This window comes from Macrobrachium nipponense, chromosome 8 (genome assembly GCF_015104395.2).
Source record: "Macrobrachium nipponense isolate FS-2020 chromosome 8, ASM1510439v2, whole genome shotgun sequence".
NCBI classification, from domain to species: Eukaryota; Metazoa; Arthropoda; class Malacostraca; order Decapoda; family Palaemonidae; genus Macrobrachium; species Macrobrachium nipponense.
Window position 1 is genome coordinate 61130732 of NC_087203.1, and position 21466 is coordinate 61152197.

General features: G+C 37.0%; 1 protein-coding gene across 1 annotated transcript; it reads right to left on the reverse strand.

The window, feature by feature from the left end:
- Positions 1–6468: 6468 nt before the first annotated feature.
- Positions 6469–7569, reverse strand: LOC135223111 (SCAN domain-containing protein 3-like). Its single transcript, XM_064261616.1, has 2 exons — positions 7457–7569; positions 6469–7114 (listed from the first exon to the last, which is right to left on the reverse strand). The coding sequence occupies exons 1-2, from the start codon at positions 7567–7569 to the stop codon at positions 6469–6471; spliced, it is 759 nt and encodes a 252-aa protein (XP_064117686.1).
- Positions 7570–21466: the final 13897 nt, after the last annotated feature.

Genomic DNA, 21466 nt, shown 5'->3' on the forward strand with positions numbered 1-21466 from the left:
GGAAGTTACACAAGGGCTCGAGTGAAATGGAACTTAATAGCTACAGTACCGGCGAGGTTGAGACCAAGTGAGGAAACCGGCAGAGAGCAACGAGGGGGAACTGCACGTCCATCCCATTGCTTGACCTACGGCTAACTGCCTTCCTGAAGGGGGCACCTTGGCATTCTCTCTCTTTCCTCCAGTACCCCACAAACCCCCGATATATTCCCTCCTGTATGTGATTAGCTCCGGCACCTCTCCTTAGACCTGTTGACCAATGGGTGCCACTATAGGTGACGCTAAAAACCAACGAACTTTTTGGGGGCGGCAGGGGGGAGGTGACGCTTTTCTCAACCTGAGAGAAACTTACCGTTAACATACCCATGGCATCCTCTGAGGGGTTCCTGCCTTGGGGAGATTCTTGCTAGCCCTCTAGAATGGCTTATCACTCCCTCCCCAAGTCCCTTTGCATCTTCGCAAGACCCACAGATCGCTATATTTACTATTAAATAGCGCTTTGCAGCGTACCCCACTCCTGATACCAAAATTATGACCCCGACCTGGGTCGCGTGGGTTTCTTAAGTTACTGTGGGTCATGCAGAAATCAAATGCTCAGTGATTAATTCAGCACCGGTCTTATATTCTAATAAAGTTACATAAGGGCCTGAGTGAAATTGAACTTAATATCTACAGTACTGGCGAGGTTGAGACTGAGCGAGGAAACCGGCAGAGAGCAATGTCCACCCCATTTCTTGACCTATGGCTAACTGCCACCCTAAAGGGGTCACCTTGGCATTCTCTCTCTTTCCTCCAGGACCCCACCAACCCCCGATATATTCCCTCCTGTATGTGATTGGCTCCGGCACCTCTCCTTAGGCCTATTGACCAATGGGTGCCGCTATAGGTGACGAACTTTTTGGGGGATGCAGGGGGAAGGAGAAGCTCTTCTCAACCTGAGAGAAACTGACTGTTGACATACCCATGGCGTCCTCTGAGGGGTTCCTGCCTTTGGGAGATTCTTGCTAGCCCTCTAGAATGGCTTATGTATAATTATAATAAATTCAAACATTTTTCACAGCAGGTCAACAAACAAGAAACTGTGTATAGGACTCAGTCTCTCATTTCTCCACCTGTGGTTATTTGATATATGTATAATATATATATATATATATATATATATATATATATATCTATATATATATATATATATGAGGTTTTAGTCTTCCTTTTCACGGAGATAGATATATGAGGTTGCAGTCCACAGGGGAAAAGAAAAGCTGAAATTCCTTTTAGCTCAACAGTTTCGGCCTCCACTGGCCCTTGTCGACAGCTCTCGACATGGGCCATAGGAGGCTGAAACTGTTGAGCTAAAAAGAATTTCAGCTTTTCTTTTCACCTGTGGACTGCAACCTCATATATATATGTATATGTTAGCATATATAATATATATATGTTAATATCTATATATATATAAATATGGAGCGAGAGACAGAGACACAGAGAGAAGTAATATACCCGTACTTGGATCTCTCCCCCTCCTTCTGTCAACTCCAAGTTGACGGTGCCGATTAAAACTTACCATGCGTCGTGGGTTTCTCAGAAACTGATTGTAGCTTTGATATTCTGCATAACCCCTCCAATTAGAACTGTTCTCGGAAAATTGGTTCCTCCCATTTGCACTTGTATGTATGCGCAGAGGAGACTATTTGATGAGATCGAGAGAGAGAGAGAGAGAGAGAGAGAGAGAGAGAGAGAGAGAGAGAAATGAGTCTAGGTAACTTGAGAATGTCATAAACTCGCGTCTTTTACCGGCTTTTCTCGCGCGTATTCGTGTGGATTGAGACTCAGCGTAACTTGAAATTCAAGTTTAGATAAAAAAGAGCAGATGGACTTACGATGAAACCTCCTCTCCCACAAAAATATACAAGTAATTAATTGGCTATAACGTGGTAGTTAGGGGCAAGTGGCAGTTGGTCAACATGGTGTTCATAAGCCAACAAACCAAGTCCCAAGTTTACAGTATGATATCCAAACTTGGCAGCATTTCAGCTGTACGAAGACCAATCGCGTTTCTTTGCTTGACTGGGAAGCAGAGTACAAGTACAAATAAAGTTGAGTTAAAGATTACTGTTCATTTTCATTTACAGCGAGGAATTCGACTCTCTGCGATTTCTATTCTTCAGTGTTGGACTTTATTATTTTTTTTAACTGAAAGAAATCGTCGATAATTTGAAGAGGCTTCCAAATTTTGATCATGAGAACAGGTGCATTTAGTTATTTAAAACTATTACATGCTCTGTGATCATGATTATGTTAATTTATAGATATTTTACCATAAAATATTTGTAAAATGTGAAAGATCATAATGTCCTGTTATTGGTCATAAGGATCGAGATAAGGAAATTGATTAACATACAAAACCTGGTTATACAAAACAGCATAGATTGTGTAAAATGCATATTTCTCTCTCTCTCTCTCTCTCTCTCTCTCTCTCTCTCTCTCTCTCTCTCTCTCTCTCTCTCTCTCTCTCTCCGAGATTTAAGTAGTTCACCAGTAACTTGTTTTTCGGGATTTTTATATTATAGAAACGTTAACCTCCTGCAGAAACACACACACACACAAGAGAGAGAGAGAGAGAGAAAGGTTAGGGGTGGGTGGGGGAGACAGGTGGTCAAGTGAGAGAATAGTGGGACGTCGGATGATTATCCTATTAGCCGTATACATTATTCAATTAATTACCTTGCGAAGGTAGCAATTATGAAGGTATGGAGGAAACCTCCGCGTATAACGGCAAGTGCTTGATGGTATTAAATCGTCTGAGATTAGATTCAGCCATTTTCAAACTATTAAAAAAAGCATTGACAGCAAATCAGCATTTTCATCTTTATTACACAAGCTCGATTAATATTCATCTGTTACTTTTTTTTTTGGGGGGGGGGATCTCATTATCGAAACTAAGGTTGAGATTAACTTAAAAGAAAAAAAATTGTAAATTTCGCAGAAAGCCGGTCTTGGGGGCAGCAAGTCTGAGTTTGACACCTGAGTTATTTAGTAATGGCTGTTCAGAGTAATTACCAGTGAATATCATATTAGTGTGAAATCAAATGCCTTCACTATCGCTCTCTCTCACTTCAGCAGTTTTCCGATAGGAAAACTGAATGATCATAGCAATACTAATTAGCATCTAATATTAATCTATTTTTTTTTTTTATTCTTGATGTATTTGGATGATTAAGATGTAATATGTGTGTCACAAAGTTCGCTGGTGAGTATTTCTGGAAAAAAAGAAAGAAAAACAGACTTCATTAAAAACAAAAAATATAACTTATGTGAATTTACTTTAAAGATGTAAACTCTCAAGATGTTTATATATTAGATATTAACGAAAGTTTTCGGTGCTAACTTGTTTAGTTTACAGTTTTCTAGGTATATCATGACTCTAATCATTACTTATCATTAATTTATGTTTTGTTTTAAGTGTTGTAGATATATCGTGGCTCCACAGCTGCTGCTTTAAAATACTAAGCTTTCATTCTAGTGACAGCGGCCTTATAACTTGGTAGTACTGCCCTGATATTAACCTTGTCATTTTGAGTGAGATAATTTCTTGAAACGATTGTTATTTTAATTTTGCTGTCAAATCAATCATTTGTGTTTCAATAATATATATATATATGTGTGTGTGTGTGTGTGTGTGTGTGTTTCAATATATATATATATATATATATATATATATAGATATATATATATATATTGAAACACACACAACACACACACACACACACACACACACACATATATATATATATATATAGATATATATATATATATATATATATCATATATTATGGTTATAATTATATTTACAAATTGTATTCTCTCGAGATTATTTGGCGCCAGATATGTTTCTGGGCAAGTTCTTATGGATGAAGTTGTTATTAATTAATATTTCTTAGGAGCAACAAGCGCTGCTTGTAACATGTTATAACTTTGTTCGAGAAAGCATTTTGGGTTGTTAGCCCTATACCTTGATCTTGGTTGTCAGTTTTTCTTAAATTGTATTTTAACAAAGATCTTTCACATTCACAATTGATCCTTGATACTCTTCTGCTGCCGAGAGAGAGCAACCAGATTTGCTGAGTAGCGGCACCAATATGCAATAGATGTGTCTCGCTGTCGAACTTCGCAGTTCCAGAGGTCCTTTATTCCTCACACCGTTGGACTGTGGAAGTCTCCATGGAATGTGCAACTGGAACCTCGAAAGTTCCAGTTTTAATACTTTACTTACATTTGTATCTATTTATTTATTAATTTATTTGCTCTTTTCTAATGACTGATCTCTTCTTTGTGTGTTTCCTAATACTTTCTGTTACGTCTTTCGAATGAGCAACACGTTCTTTGGAAGCTTGGATTCCAAGTCAGTGTCCCTTTCTGAATATAAATAATAATAATGATAATGATATTCCACCACCACCACCACACATCTACCAGTAGATCATTCTTTTGCCTGGGTCAACGGAGGCACAACCACTTTATAAACGGAACTGCCTAAATTACTCCACTGCACTTGTGAAAAAATCTTCGTCACTGGCTTATGATGTGAGCAAGAAAACAACTAGTCGATGGTGCCTCACTGTTTTTTCTTTCCTTAATTTACACATTTATGTAATTTTACACTTCTGAAGCTTTCGGTTTTCCTGATTTATTTCCGTTATCTTGCGTGCCTCCCCATGTCAGCTTTACTTTTCGTCTTTTGTACAGTCATTTTTACCCTACATGAGATTATTCAAAGTTGTTTAATTTTGTTCTGTTACTGATGTCTTATATTTTCAGGCTTTATGTTAATATCCTATTCGTTGATATAAAACGTAGTTTAATTCCGATATTTCCGTATAATCGTTGGTTTCTCAATTCAAATTTTAATATTAAATGCATAATCTATGAAAAGATAATTATCAGATTCCAGAATAATTAAGAAATCGATGAATATGAAAATGAAGAGAAGATAAAAATGGGTTTATACGGACATATATCTTGAAATAACTAGTATTCCACTGTTAATGCTAGAGCTGAGATGAAACAATAGATATAAAGGTTTCTTTTTGAATATTTGATGTAAAGGGAATCAGTCTTTCTCAGTTCATTTTCGTGGAATAAAATTGAAACTTCTGAAATGAGAATAACATTATAGACAGGTGTCATTTGTATTTAAAAAATGAATCTCTCTCTCTCCTTCCGATCGCTCCGCTTACGCAACCCCGTTCTATGATTTAACATAATCCCCCCCCGCCCCCACCCCCCCCCCTCTCTCATCTCTCTCTCTCTCTCTACTCTCTCCTCTTCTGGTCTTCACCTTCCTAAACCTCTTCTCCGCTCCAGCGGCAGTGTAGGGGTCCCTCAGTTGCCTCGTAATGATCGATCGCCCACCAATCCGTCAAATTTAGACCAATCTTTTGTTTTCCTGAATTTATTCTCCTCGGAATCTGGATTCGTCGACCGACCGTCAAAAGCATCGAGAGGATTTGCTCCGAGGAGAGATCTTGTGATAAGAACATAAAGCTTATTTTATTCTTAATAAAAGGTCTTTGTTTTATATTCTTTTACTAGGCTTAAGTATGGTTTTCTTTCACGCACTGCATGTCATGAAATGCTAAAAATGGAGTTGAATTCCTTAGTGGCCTAAAGAATCCATTCTAGGAAGATTCGTGCCCAAATGGAGCGTCGCTGACGCCATAACATGGTGTCCGTGAGGCAAAGGCTTAAGCCGTCCTACTCCCTTCAGGAATTATCTGGAAATTTCCAAGTTGTAATCAAGTCATCGATCACCATTTGGTTAGACATCTCCCCCGAAAAGGAGCCGTCACTGCTTTGGACAAGCCCATTTTACGTAACGGCTCAGCGTTTTACGGCAATATACACCCGCACTCGCGCGCACATATGCCAACACACACACACGCACACGTGCGTACACATTCGAACTAACATAGTATATTGGCCTTTAATATCTGCTGCCTCTGCCTTTGTATCACCAAGAATAATGGGAAGTTTGTGTCGCAGTTCTCAACGATTTTCCTTCAACTTTATTTCATTTTGAAGCGATTATGACTTATTGCCTTGATAGGTCGTGAAAGAGCTTTTGGCCGTGCTAATTGTGTTCTACCTTGTTTACATTGAAATTCCCCTCACCTATTCTTTCCATCCCTGCACACTGGAATGTTTGTTTATTATAGCAGGGGGTTCTCAAACTTTTTAACTCGTCGACCCCACAATGAAGTTTAAAATTTTCTATCGACCCCTTAGCCTAACATTCAATAATTCGTGAAGAAAAAACACTTCTGTCAAAATCAATTTAAGTAGTAATAGTTTAGTACTTGACATGCAGTATGATAAAAAGGTAACACAAGAAAATATGATTAGAACTTTAGATGTATGAGTTTATGTAACTTAATTCTCAGTGCAACATACCTTTTTCTTCCATTGTTGACCTCATTAGTGTGAAGGATGTGCCTGATGGGACTCAACAAGGATACTGGTATTAGTTTGCAGGTTGGTGAGCTTCAGCCGTAGGCCACTTCGTTCTCGCAGGCTCAGTCTGCTCATCTGTTTTGTTAAGACTGCGTATGCATGACTGAAACCAGCTTCAGCTATGTATGAACTTGGGAAAGCAAGTAAAAATGGCTCAACCACTTCACAAAGCCGAGGATATTTAGCAACGTTGTTCTCGTTGATCCACAATTCACTGAGACCTTTTCTTCTGAACAAGGCACTTGCTTCCAGGTCCACAGTCATCTCAGTGAATTCCTCCTCCAGGTGTGAGGCAATATCTGCATTCCTTATTTCAACATCAAACGGAGTTAGGATCCAATCTGGCACTTTCATCCATTCCAAGTTTTCAAAGTGCACATTAAAGTCTTCAATTAAATTCTCCAAATGATTCATATGCATCTCTAGGTCCCCCATCAGAATTGCTTTCACTTTGTATTTGTTGTACGTTGAAAAATACTGAAGTTCTCTACATGACAGTGAAACTCTAAACAAGCTAAGCTTTCCTAGGAATTCCAGTAAAACTGTCCTGTCCTGAATGATGGTAACATCTTTACTCCTCCAGCATTTTTGTCTCTCATTAAATAGAGATCTGCCAAATAGAACAGGGAATATTTTTCAACTCTTCACATAATGATGAATCCACGTCTGCCAGGAACTGAATTGTTGAGCTGTATAAGTCAACAATTCTTTGCAAGCTGTGATCCCTAGACAGACCCCTTACCTCAGGTACTTTTTCCAAATCCTCTGCACCGACCCACCATCGCTGGTGCACCATCATTAGCCACTGCAGTAACATTACTAATGTATATTTTGCTCTTCGAAATTCTGCTGCACGCACAGTACAATTGTCTCGCCTTTTGGGTCATCTGTGAGATATTTGGCAAAGAAAAATTCATCAGTAATGTCATTTTGACTTTGATGGCTGGCATACCTCAAACAGGCCATGAGAAGAGTGGAGCTGCCAAAAGTTGACTCATCAAGTTGTAGAGATAGCTTACTATCTCGGAGTTCCGTTGCTAAAGTTTTTTCTACATCTTCTGCCATTATATCAATTCTTTGCGCTGTACTATTAGTTAATAGCAAATTTTTTCTGAACAGAGTGAGTATTTTTCTTCATAACAGTTTCTATAACGTCTTTAATGGCTGGGATTATGATTGCTTCACCGATTTCTTTGTTTTTCTTATCAGTGAACCTTTTCAAGGTGATCCATCATCTCTGTAGGTTTCGTGGTATCAAAATGTAAAAGTTTTTCCACACTAGACACCATGACTTGGTGTCATTAGTTAAAGAACTAATGAATCCTTATTTCAAATATTCCTGAGAATTCTGTTGGCATTTCCTCATAGTAGCAACAGCAGCCATTATAATAAATTTTAAAGTTGGAAGGCACGATGACTTGCGAGTGGTTGGTTGAACCTAGTGTTTTTACAAGCTCTTATGAAAATTGTGAGATTTTTAGTGAAAAAATAATTGACCTATTCTTTAATTCAAGAAAGTAGTATAATTTTGTTTAATATAATGAGGTATGATAGTCAGATTTTTACAAATTATTAACGAGAATTTCAAATTGGAGGTTTCATTGGTACTGTGGACCCCAGCAGTGAACATTCACCGATCCGTTTGTTGTTCATCGACCCCTTTCGACCCCCTGACTATTCATTGACCCCTGGTTTATAGTGTACATATTATTATTGTTTCTTTATGAAGTTCAAGGAAAAGTTCAAATCAAAACTTTTTATCTGCCCAGTAGGCAAAATGGAACATGGGTAAAGTTCCATGGCAAAGAGGAAATGTCATAGAACTGAGAAAGTAAGGCATTGTTAGTCATGTTATTTATCAGTAGGAGAGGAGATGAAACACTTGCTTAAATAGTGCCTGTAGAAAGAAAGATTGACAGATCCCTTGCTGCGGTGAAAAGGAAACCGAGGAAGGAGAAGAGGTTGGGGTGGATGGCGGACAATGGTTATCACAGTCTATGTGAATTTGTGTTCAACTCAATAATATTAAAAAGAGAACGCTTCAAGACCGTGACCAAGGTTTCATCCTTGGACATGTGTAATCATTAGTTGGTGAAGTGGAGACAAGAATCCACACACACACACACACATATATATAATTTCAATCCCATTCTTCTTTCTCCTTAGACTTTAGATACGGTGGGTCTACAGGGTGTTAACGTTAACCTTTCAGTTTCTTAGATTATACTTTTGGGCTATATTGCCATCCCTGTGACCCCGCCCCCAACATTAGTGGTATTTTGTAAGTTAAGGCTAAGACTAGTAAAGTGATAAATGTTTAAAGTCCGCGTAATCTTTTTATGTTGGCATAGTGCTTTTATGATGTCAATCTGAGGGTCGTGTTACAGAACGCATGAGCGACAAATAATAATTCTCGTTCCATAGCTTAACCAAAGAGTGACCGAAGTTGATTGGATAACATACAGGGGTTCAGTCATTCTCATTTAATTGTCAAGGAAATAGCGCAGCCTTACATCAAGCATCGTAAAACGGAAAGACTACTCCTTATACAGACAACCATTATATAAAACAAGTTTGTAGGAAGACACGATGATCATAGCAGCATCATTGACCCTTTCCCATGTCGTTTTGTTTACCTTCTCCTAATGGAGGGTGTACTACTTGCTCTCTGGCTGGCCGCCATGAAATTCCCCGGAGTTAATAGGCATAACCCATTTGACACTGCCATCTTCAAGGAGTGTGAGAGTTTGGTCTTGGGGCTTCTTTCATGGGAACACATCCTCAACATTCCTGAGTAGTTATGTGCAGGTGTTCATTTTGCTGACCACGAGCTGACTTCAGAACTCTCTCTCTCTCTCTCTCTCTCTCTCTCTCTCTCTCTCTCTCTCTCTCTCTCATCTTTTGCATCTGATTTCGCTTTTGTATTTTGAAAAACTAAACGTTGTTTGGACTGTGCGTGATCGGAAGTATCTCAGGATAGTTAAAAAAATGACTGTACCATCAGGGCTTGCATAATCATGCTGGTCTTATGGTAGAATGATAAAAGTTGAGGGTTGGCCATAGATTTAATGCGACTATTTCCTTTAAATAAAGAAATAAAAAACTAGTAATTCAACTCACAAGGGTCTGATACTGGCGGACAGGTCTACAGTTAGTCCCGAGACCCTCTGATGTGAGTGCGTGATTGAGTGGGAAGTTAAAAAAACACGGTAATGGACAGTCATTGGCGATTATCCCATAATCATAAAGTTCTTGGAGTGATAACATTGGAATTTTTACGCCATAACGAATTTAAGCAATTATCAACCTCTTTTTCAGTGATAGATTTTTACTTTTACACGGCCATAACTTCTGTGTAGTCAGAACATTAGTAACTAGAAAGCTCCCAAAAATCGTATACCTCCGTTAACCCCCAGCCGCCCCTCCCCCTTAAAAAATGAAAAACCTCGATCTCCTTTTGGTTTCAGATCTATTTTAACATCAGATTCAATTCTCCCTGCCATTATATTTTGTTTTCAGCTGAAAAATTTATTGCACTAGGTTCCACTTATCAAAAGGAGGATAATTTGGAAATGGACTTTCTTTTGTATGTAAAACTTTGGGGGGTTTACTTGTGATTTAGGAAATTTAGATATCCTATTCAATAAAATATCTTTTTGAAATGGCTATCGAACAAAAGCATTCTTGCTTGCTGTCGACTAGAGCTACTTTGGTTTTCTGTTTCAGCAGACGCATTCGCTATCACATTTTTGTCGTTAAATGTGATTTGGTTGGTGAATGAAAAAATCATTAAAGCTGAGGCAAGCAAATATCACTGGACTGTCGTCGGAAAGTGATAGATGATTTTACGTAATGATAAAACGAAATAGTGCTTCATTCCATCTGTGAGAATCTTAATGGTTGCTGCTGTAACCCTTAAAAGGGGACAGGAAGGTTTTTCATGAATGTACAGTTGGACAGTAATGAAATATTTTCTCTGAAAAATAACAAGTAACGAGGTATGAAAAGATCCAGAAATTGTATGCGCACACACGCACGCACACACATGAGAGAGAGAGAGAGAGAGAGAGAGAGAGAGAGAGAGAGAGAGAGAGAGAGAGAGAGAGAATATTGTTAAAGAAACTCTATTACATGGAGCAAGGTAACAGAATTTACTTAATGTTACAGAAAAGATCGTAACCTGCGAACACAATCAGTTCTTTTACAGTGAGCAATAAAAGAGCTTCAACGTTGAAAGCTCAGTCTCACATCAAGGCTGACGAACAAATGATTCACGTTGTCCTCCAAGGTCTGTCTACCTATGAGTCACATGTTCTGCAGTGTATGATAACTGCGACGAAGTTAAATCTACGCCTTGTATAAATTTGGAAATGTCCCGTCTGTGTGTTAGAAGTTAGAGACAGATAGACAGGCTGAATTCAGGAGGTAATCCAGCTCATTTGCGGAAGGCGCTCAGAGTTGAATTAATCAGATGATTATATGGACTACTGTTTAAAGATAATCTTCTTAAACATACACATTCTTGTTATTCCCAAGTATTGCTAACAGAATTTTGTGTGTGTGTGTAAATTAAATGCCAATATATGTCTAAAATGTTGCAACTTGAACGTATCACTCACTATGCTGTTTATCTTTCTGGATTGCATTCCATTTGATTCTGGGTTTGGTTTTTTCAAGTATTAAATTTTGACCCTATTTGAAATCACCAGTGATAAGACCAGTGTTAATGTATGGATCAGAAACATGGGCTTTATGAAGGAAAGAGGAAGTAAAGCTTGAGAGAACAGAGATGAGAATGCTGAGGTGGGTTATGGGAATATCGCTGCTTGAGAGACTGGAAAATGAGGAAATAAGAAGAAGGGCAGGCTTAGTAAAGATTATATAAATGATAAGAGAGTTACGATTGAAATGGTATGGGCATATGTTGAGGATAGATGACGACGAAGGAGTGAAGAGGGCGTGGGAGGAACTTGTTAGGGAAAGAAGATCGAGAGGGAGACAGGGAATTAGATTGCGAGCTAAAGTGAAGGAAGATATGGAGAGAAGAGGTTTGGTGGAAGATGATGGCTTTAATAGAAGGTAGTGGAGAAGGCGCATCTGGAAACCAACCCCATAATGTAGGGATAACGGTGGGACAGAAGAACAGTGATATTACTACGGCTTTTGTATGGTTTCACTCGACGTTTTTGCTTCTTGGTGTTAGAAAAATAATAATAAATGCTTACATAAGTAATATGTGATGCTGGAAATCTAGGTGACGGCCCTTACTCAACAAGCATGGAGACGATTCAAGGGGAATCTTTGTTAAGAAAAGGCTTAAGAAAAAGCTGATTTCCAGAGCTTTATGCTCTCTATTCAAGTCAGTTCAGTCTAAGATTGACAGTTTGCCGACGGAATAAAGTATGTTTAGAATTTCAAAAAGTTTATTTTGTTTACAAGATCGGTTGAAATCTCACTGAAAAATGCCCGTTTGCTTGTGTATTAAAAAGTTCCTAAGACGTTTCGACGTCAGTAAATCAAATATCGATGGTTAATGTTTATCAGATCTTGGCGAGGTGCCATGTCTGCATAAACAAACAGTCAAAGTGGCTGAGGCGGACCACCTGTGCATTTGGCGGAGACAGCAGAAGGTAATGAAAACAAGCGCTTGGTCACTTGATTCTACCAGAGTGAGGTAAGACTTAATTATGATGCCTATGTCGTCAGCACTGTCCCCGATTACATGCAAAGTCGGTCACCGATGGATAGATGGATAGTTATTGATGAAAAAGGTGACATTTGGAAATCGTACGTGATTTGTAAGAGTTCGACGTTGTTTGACGGATGTGAATGTTTGGTTTCTTTTTAATTTGTGAGCTTTTCAAGTAGCCTGATGTGGCTACGATTTCAGGGAAGTGAGGCAGAATGTGCAATTTATTTGGCCCAAGAACTGCAATGCATCTCCCGTATTCTTGATTTAGTTATCTCTTATAACAAATTTAGTGAAGTTTAATGTGAATACAATGGCTAGTCCATTAGATATAAAGAAAGAAATTATGGCTGTGGAGACCCCTTTTGGATTTACCTGCGATAGATCTTAATTTTAGTAAAAGACTGACTGATATTACACCACCTTGATATGATTAAGGTATTTCAGTGAAGTGCAGCAGCATCCTCCCCTTCTCACTGAAATTTCTCGTCGCTGTGTTAATTCACACCATCCTACAATTGCAAATTAGCGTAGGAGGTAACTAACTCTTCGCATCTGGTTAAAAAAAAATTTGGTAGGCCATTTTTAATTAAATAATTGAGAGGGTCTTTTAGACCATCACTTTCTGTTGGATCATCTTTCTCGTTCGGAAGTCTTACGTAATATTGTAATAAAGTTTCATACTGAAATGTATTTTTCTGGAGTTTGGCTCACCCCCTGCCCACTCTTAAGGTCACGCTGAGGTTTTATTTGAACCGTCGCCCAAGAGTCATTCATTTATTTACGTCAGGATTTCGATAGACCAGAGCAATTGTATGTGAGTAAAGTTTAGGTTTGATCATAATTTTTTGTAAAAGTTCTGGTTCATATATTCTTGTGTGGTTTAGTTTCGTTGGGACAATATCTCCTGCAATCTCTCTCTCTCTCTCTCTCTCTCTCTCTCTCTCTCTCTCTCTCTCTGTATATGTAAAGTGTATATATATATATATAGATATATATATATAGATATATATAACTTATATATATATATATAAATATAGGGATGGAGAACGGTAAATACAATATACTTCTATATTTCAAAAAGAGACAGTTTGGTCTCTGAAATATATACTTTATTTCTATATTTTGGCGTTTTTGTGGGCTCGTTTTATCAGATGGAATTCTGTTTTAGCAGAATATAATTCACCCGTTCATACCCAATATATATATATATATATATATATATATATATATATATAATAGGAGATATGATATATATATATATATATATATATACATACAGATATATATTTATAATATAATATCCCTAGTATATAAATATATATATATACACACACACATATATATATATATATATATATATATATATATATATATATATATATATATATATAGCCTATATCTATCTATCTATATATATCTATATATATATATATATATATATATATATATATATACATATATATATACATATATATATATTTATATGTATATATATATATGTGTATATCTATTATATATATTTATTTATATATATATATATAGTATATATATATATAGTATATATATATGTATAGATATATAGATAGATAGATAGATAGATTATATATATTATATATCTATATATATATATATATATATATAATATATATATATATATATATATATATATATATATATATATATATATATATAGAGAGAGAGAGAGAGAGAGAGAGAGAGAGAGAGAGAGAGAGAGAGAGAGATTGCAGGAGATATTTTAGTCTACAACTAAACCAAAGAAGAATATATAGTAGATATATAATATAATATATATATATAATATACTATATAATATATATATAATAATATAGAATGTCAGTACAGATTGCGAAATAATGGAAGTAGTTCATCCGAATGGCTTTTCCAAGGAAATGTAATAGATGAGATAACAGGTGACTCACAAAATAAATGAAGTAAGGGGTGGGTGGATAGCAGTGTGTGCTGAAGGTCTAGGAAAAAAAAAGTATTGAAGCAAAGGTTCAGTCGTATGAAGAACTTGTTGACTCATCTCTCCTTATGGATTTTATGTGTGAATGTTGAAGGTAAATTAGGGAAAACTTTAAGCTGGTTGAGCATATATGAAATAAGGTTATATTACATGGAATGAGGAGGGACACAAATGGGAGAGATGTTTAGACTAGAATATCTGGTAAATGGGTTAGAATAGGTGAAAAGGCAGTCCATTAACTTTTATGGTGCTGTGATCACGTAGAGGAAAAGAGGACGATCGTCTGATGGAAAGTGCTCATAATTCGGAAATTCTGTGACAAAATAGGAAAAGGAGACCACAAGTAATGGGTGAATGATGCTGACGAGTTCTTGGAAACTACAGGACCCAAGTAGGCAGAGTATCTTGCGACCATATATAGGCAAGTGGAGCGTGTGGATATACTGTTTCTACTTCAGTTTGTTTGCGTGTTTGTTAGTAGGATTCATCGGAAGTTATACGTACATTCTTGCACAAATTTTCCCCAAAACTGGGCCCTGAATGTGGCAACACGACTGCAGATGTTGAGATGGATCTGGACAACGACATAGTATTAGGGGGAGCTTAGATATCCTGGCTTTAGTGGAGGTCTACAGTCTTTGATATCTGCTTTAGTTTACTGAGGCTAGAGGGCTGCAAATTGGTATGTTGATCACCCAGCCTTCAGTCATCAAATATACCAAATTGCAGCCATTTAGCGTCAGTAGTTTTTATTCTATTTAAGGTTAGAGTTTGTCATAATCATGCGTCTGGCAACGCTATAGGACAGGCCACCACCCGGCCGTGGCTGAAAGCTTTATGGGTTGCCGCTCATACAGCATCATACAGCGTACAGAAAACTTGATTGCCCCAAAGAAACTGCGGCGCATTTTTTACTTCTTTTTTATTGTTATTACCATGATTATTATTAGTGCACATTTGAACTCTTCTGCTGCAGGGATAGAATTATCAGCCAAAATTCCACCACATGCTAAAGCCTGTGTCTCAAAATTTTACCACAGGTACGAAAATGTTTTCCTAACTGTCATATCATTAGGAGAGTATAATTAGGCAAAGTTCAACAATACTGACTTTTCAGCAAAAGTCCAAAGCAGACACAGATTAAGATTACGTGCAAACGGATGACTTTACAGGATAAGGCTAAGCTTAAGCTTAGAGAGAGAGAGAGAGAGAGAGAGAGAGAGAGAGAGAGAGAGAGAGCTACTCAGCGACCTCATCTTCATGAGTCATGTTGGTGTACATGCTAATGTTAATTTTGCTGTGAGTCATGATTCCCTTGTAATGTCTTTTATTGAGTAATTCGTATGTTTTTCGAACATTTAACTTGCAAGGTAAATAACTTATGACTCAATCATTAAGTAAACAACTGTGCGGTATCGCAAGTGAACTGACATTTTTTTATTTATTCTATTGTCATGTTGTGTGAGAGCTCAGAGTGTTTCAGGAAATGAAGAGGAAAATTGGCCTTGATACTTCGTTTTCCCATTGAAATGTTCAAGAGCCTTTATTTAGCTATATAAGTCAAATAATATATCTTTGCTATTCTATATGAAGGCTAGCATTCTGAATGAAAAATCATCAGATTTGAAGTTCTAAGGCTTCGTTTTTCGTTTGAAAAGCCAATAAGACTTAACTGCGGATTACACTAGGGCGTCAACCATTTTTTGAAAGGCATTTGAATTATAGTTCTTGCATTTGTGTTTTATATGAAATGTAAACTACAGATCAAATACGGTGCATACGATTACTTTAACGGTAGGTTGCCAGGGCACAATAATGAAACCTTTAGACTCGTTGGCTTTACTTTAGTTATTGTTTTTTTTTTTTTTTTTTTTTTTTTTTTTTTTTTTTTTTTTTAAAGTGATTTAGAAAGGCATAACCAAAATTTAAGACACTTCGGCGGGCATGGTTACCAAGACATGTTCTCGTTAATAAAAGTGTTTTGATGGAGCTCGCTCAGAGGTTTGAGGGAAAGCCTGCCTCTTTGAAATGAAGGTTATGGAATTAATAATTCAAGGAACATCGCGGAAGGCAGAAAATTCCACATCCTGGAGGTGGGTGGCATAGCAGTCTGATCAAACTGGTTGCCCATCGTTTTTGCAGTTTTTTAACAGTTTCATATGTTAACTTGGTTTCCTACGTGCTATCTGATTTTGTTTGTGTCGTTTTGACTCCAGGTAAATGGCGCTGTTAATGTTTTCAATTGGTTCCTTGAGTTCGCGTGATAGAAGCGGTAGTCAGTTAAGTGTCCTTAATTGTAATGATTTTATTGACGTGATTATTGTGTACTTTGTCTTTGCCTTCAGTTAGAGAATGATATCCTACGAATATTTTCGATCAATAAAAGCGTATAATGTTACCGTCGTCAATATTAACAATTAGTATTTCATAAATGTTTTACAAATATTCTTAAAATTGACTCATTTTTGTAAGATTTTAAATCTTAAGTGACGCTGACCACTCATTCTGAAACCCACTTTAATTATTTATGTCAAGTGCTCAATTAGTAATAGGCAATAAGAGGCAAAAAAAAAATCAAGGGATAAAAGTACCTATTTTTTATATATATCTAATAAGGTAAGAACGTCAGATATGAAACATGTTCTTGTGTATGTGTGTGTGTGAGCGTATGTGTTTTATATTTATAAATGTTTTTCTTGTCCGATCTGATGGCTACAACCGTCAACTGTCTGATTTGAGTGCGTACGTGTGAAGCCTAAAGTGGGACACCTATTTCTCGGAAAGGGTACGATATGCCTGAGTCGAAAAAAGAAAGAAAAAAAATTTTTTTTTTTAGTGATGTTTCATGACATTTTTTACTCTCTATACGCATATAGAAACTCTCTCTCTCTCTCTCTCTGTCTTAGCTTTACTGAAATGAGAGTGGGAAGTTTTTTATATCTTTTTTTAGCAGTTTCATGCCGTTTCGTGAACAGTTTCCACGTATGTTATAAAGCATCTCTCTCTCTCTCTCTCTCTCTCTCAGAAAGAGCAAGCAGAGGTAGATTAATAGTGCCCAAAACTATACCAGGAAAAATAAGGAAAGCACACAGGACATTAATCCACTACGCACCAGCATCGATAATGCAGCGTCTATTCAATGCGTTGCCAGCACATCTGAGGAATATATCAGGAGTGAGCGTAGATGTGTTTAAGAATAAGCTCGACAAATATCTAAACTGCATCCCAGACCATCCAAGATTGGAAGATGCAAAATATACCGGAAGATGTACTAGCAACTCTCTGGTAGACATTAGAGGTGCCTCACACTGAGGGACCTGGGGCAACCCGAACAAACTGTAAGGTCTGTAAGGTAAGGTCTCTCTCTCTCTTGTATCAGCGGTTCTACCTCACAACAGGACGACTCAGATGGGAGGGTTCCCTATAAATATATCCACCTTGACCTGAGGACTGAATTATGTACTAGTTATTAGACGACTGTTGTGGTTAGCATATGCAATATAGATAGAAACAGGAAAAGATCGTGCGTGGTCATTGCTCTTTCCAAATGTATAACATGAAATGGCAGAGCCTCGACTAAGGTAATCCTCACCAAAAGGGCTGATGCAGTCGTGAACTAGTTAATCTCTCTCTCTCTCTCTCTCTCTCTCTCTCTCTCTCTCTCTCTCTCTCTCTCTCTATATATATATATATATATATATATATATATATATATATATATATATATATATATGCGCGCGCGCGCGCGCACACACACACACACACACATATATATATATATATATATATATATATATCTATATATATATATATACATACATACAATATACATATACACACATACTCACACGCACGTACACATCTCTCTCTAATTTCATATACACTCTACGCTATCCATAGTAATCAAATAAAGCAAGCTTAGTAGAGCATTATCATTTTCGTTGCCTTCAGGGTTGTTTTTATTAACTATTTATTGTATATTTTGGCGCGAGAATATCTGTATTTTTCATGTTAGTAATCTCACTGAAGGTTTTTGATCCGTTTATCAATTTAATTCCAGTTTTGGTAGGAATGTAAATACTTGGCCTATTGTTTGATTTTACGGGTTTGTTAGTGTAAACCGAGGAATATTCATGCCTGTACACGTGAACATTCGTATGCGTTGTGTTATGTATTTCGTATGCATTTATGTACAAGCTGGCATTCATGAAACGTACCTACATTTGAACACATTATTATCTATAACTCACCATTTACGTATTACCGCATTGGGTTTAGCTTTGTTTTTATGTGCGTATAAATACACAAAGACAAATTCCACGAAGGAAGGAGAAACGATGGAGTTCTGCAAGGCCTTTCGACTTCTTGTCCTTTACTTAGGTAAGTAAACAACAAGAAGTCAAAAGGCCTTACAAAACTCCATCATTTCTCTCTTTCGTGGATTTTGTCTTTATATATATTCATCACGTTCCATATTTTCGTGATTCAGTTATACGTATAAATAAATACACACACACACACACATATATATATATATATATGTGTGTGTGTGTGTGTGTGTGTATGTATGTATGTATATATATATAGATATGTGTGTGTGTGTGTAAAAATTACTTTTTGCTTTAAATGTGGACAGAGTTTCAGGGGAGAAGGCAATATTAAAGTGACTTAAATTTTGTCAAGTACAGTATCCCCAGAAAGCCATAATTATGGTGCTAGTAATAGTACAGGACCTAAAGTAGGAAAAATCAAGTGATATGTACAAGAGAATCATCAGATGTCGAACTTGGAATTTTCCGGCACATATTAATACTTTTTTTTTTTTTTTAACAGTGACCTGCTTCGATGGTTATCAGTAATTTTTCTAAAGGCTCTGCTTCAACAATCTCTTCGAAACACTTGCAACCGTGAGTTGTGATAAGATACAATGATCTGGCTAAGAAACAGATGGAACCAACGCACAATTGTGGAAGTATACTTGGCTTCTGATGGGACAGAGGAGCATTGTGTAAAGGCATCACGTGAATCGCCTCAGTTATGTACAAACCTTTTCCTGGTAGTACAATTGGTTGTAGATATCTTACATGCTTTTGTTTTCGCCTTTGATTATGTATATTATTATTGTGGTCAGGAATATCATAACAGTTCACGAAATTTGTATTGATGTTAGTTGTATTGATACTCAAGATAGGACTCTTTATCAAAAGATATCATGAATATTGGTGTCTATTTTTTTCTTTTAGTTATTTTTTAATATGTGAAAAATAGAGTATTGGAATCGAAATATTCATCTTTCGGTGACAAGAAATTAGCGTAATTTATATCTAGGTCTAAAGAAAGAACAACTACTAAGAGCAGCTCATTATTTTGGCATTCTATTCAATACGGAGGGTCTTATAGTTTGTAAACAAATTACGTCATAATCAGGGATGCGCAGGTAAGCGACAAGTTTTGTGCATCCGATGAGTGGGCCTCTTTGTGTTTAGACCTTGATTTTAAGATTTTCCTTCCAAAGAGTTTCTAATTTTAGAAAAATACAAATTCACGAGCACACATCCAGGAGAATTTGACTTTTTATTTAGAATTTAATCTCCTTTCTCTCTTTGTTTTTGCTTGGAACAGTGAGAGAGCTGAGGTTCGATTTCCGCGCGACCGGGAGCTTTTTGAGCAAGTCACGATGAATCTGATGGTTCCTCAGTTGACCTATAATGTGACTATAGTAGATTTACATGAACCGTGCATCTGCTGTTTAGGCCAGTCCCTTACGACGCAGTGTCGCAGTCACAGGGCTGGGAACTCTCAGTCTCTCTCGAGAGTTCACATAGGCAGGATGTTCCACCTCTCCTGAGGGAAGACGTATCCCTCAGGAGAGGTGGAACATACATCCTACCTATGTGAACTCTCTCTCGGGAGAGTTTCCAGCCCTGTGAATGGCTTATCAACAGCCTATCAGGAGCGTTGTGAGGGACTGGCTTAGACATCAGATGAATGGTTGATGTGAATCTACTATAGTAGTAGTATAAGTTGACTGCGGCCTGTAGCAGATAGGGTGGGGAAGGCCATGGAGCTAACATCCTCTTCCTGAAGGACTTGATGAAAGCAGGGAGATTAAAATTATTTAGATATATTCTAGACCTTAGATATATAATATATATATATATATATATATATATATATATACATAAGTATATATATACATATATATGTATATATATGCGTGTGTGTCTCCATTAACAAAAACCTTGAACATTTTATATGATCGTTAGTCGACTGTGATTGGCCACGTGTGTCACTGTATAATATCAACTTATCAATTTCTTCACATTTTGGAAGCGTGTGTCACTAAGAAACCTAGATCAAGATGAAGAAAGAAATGAAAACATCCCAATGTCGAAACGTCGGCGCAAGATTTGAATATACTCAGTTAACTACACAAAAGATATAATCAGGGTGGAAAAGTTATGTATCATCTGTTAATATATATATATATATATATATATATATATATATATATATATATATATATATATATATATATATATATATATATATATATATCATGCGTGTGTATTTAAAGAGAAAGAGAGAGAGAGAGAGAGAGAGAGTTCGTGGAGGGGTATTAGGAGGGGTAAGGGGGGCTCCGAGGAGATTTTTCTTTCCGATGCTTCTTACTTGGCAGACGCTCAGGGGCGTCCGTCCGTTTATCTGTCTGTCGAGTGAATCCTTTTTTCCTCTCAAGGCTCCTTATCGGTCTTCTCACCTCTTTTCATCCTCCTCCTCCTCCTCCTTCTCCTGCTCCTCCTCCTCCTCCTGTCCCACCCCTTGCTATCACTACCCCACCGTCTCTTTCTCTCCCCTCCCCTACCGCGTCATATCATGAATCGGAACTTAGGGAAAGGCCTTGACCTTCCATGACCTATGAACTTAAGGTTCTCGACTGCAGCAAACAAAAGACAGGTCTTAGGTTATGAGCAAACCGCCGACATTCTCACTTTGCTTTCTCAGTCTCCTCGTCATTTTCTTATCGTGTTTCCGGCGGGCCTCTGTAGCGGAGTGATTGCTTTTATTTATTTATTTATTTTTTTTTAGATTTCAGACAAGTAATCCTTCTTCATCCTTGGGAGGAAATTTTTTTCAATTACGATATTCTTCACTCAGAATAGAGGTTAGTTTAGGAGTGTTATCATCTTTGTACAATTATTCGGGTATATATATATATATATATATATATATATATATATATATATATATATATATATATATATACATAATATATTATATAT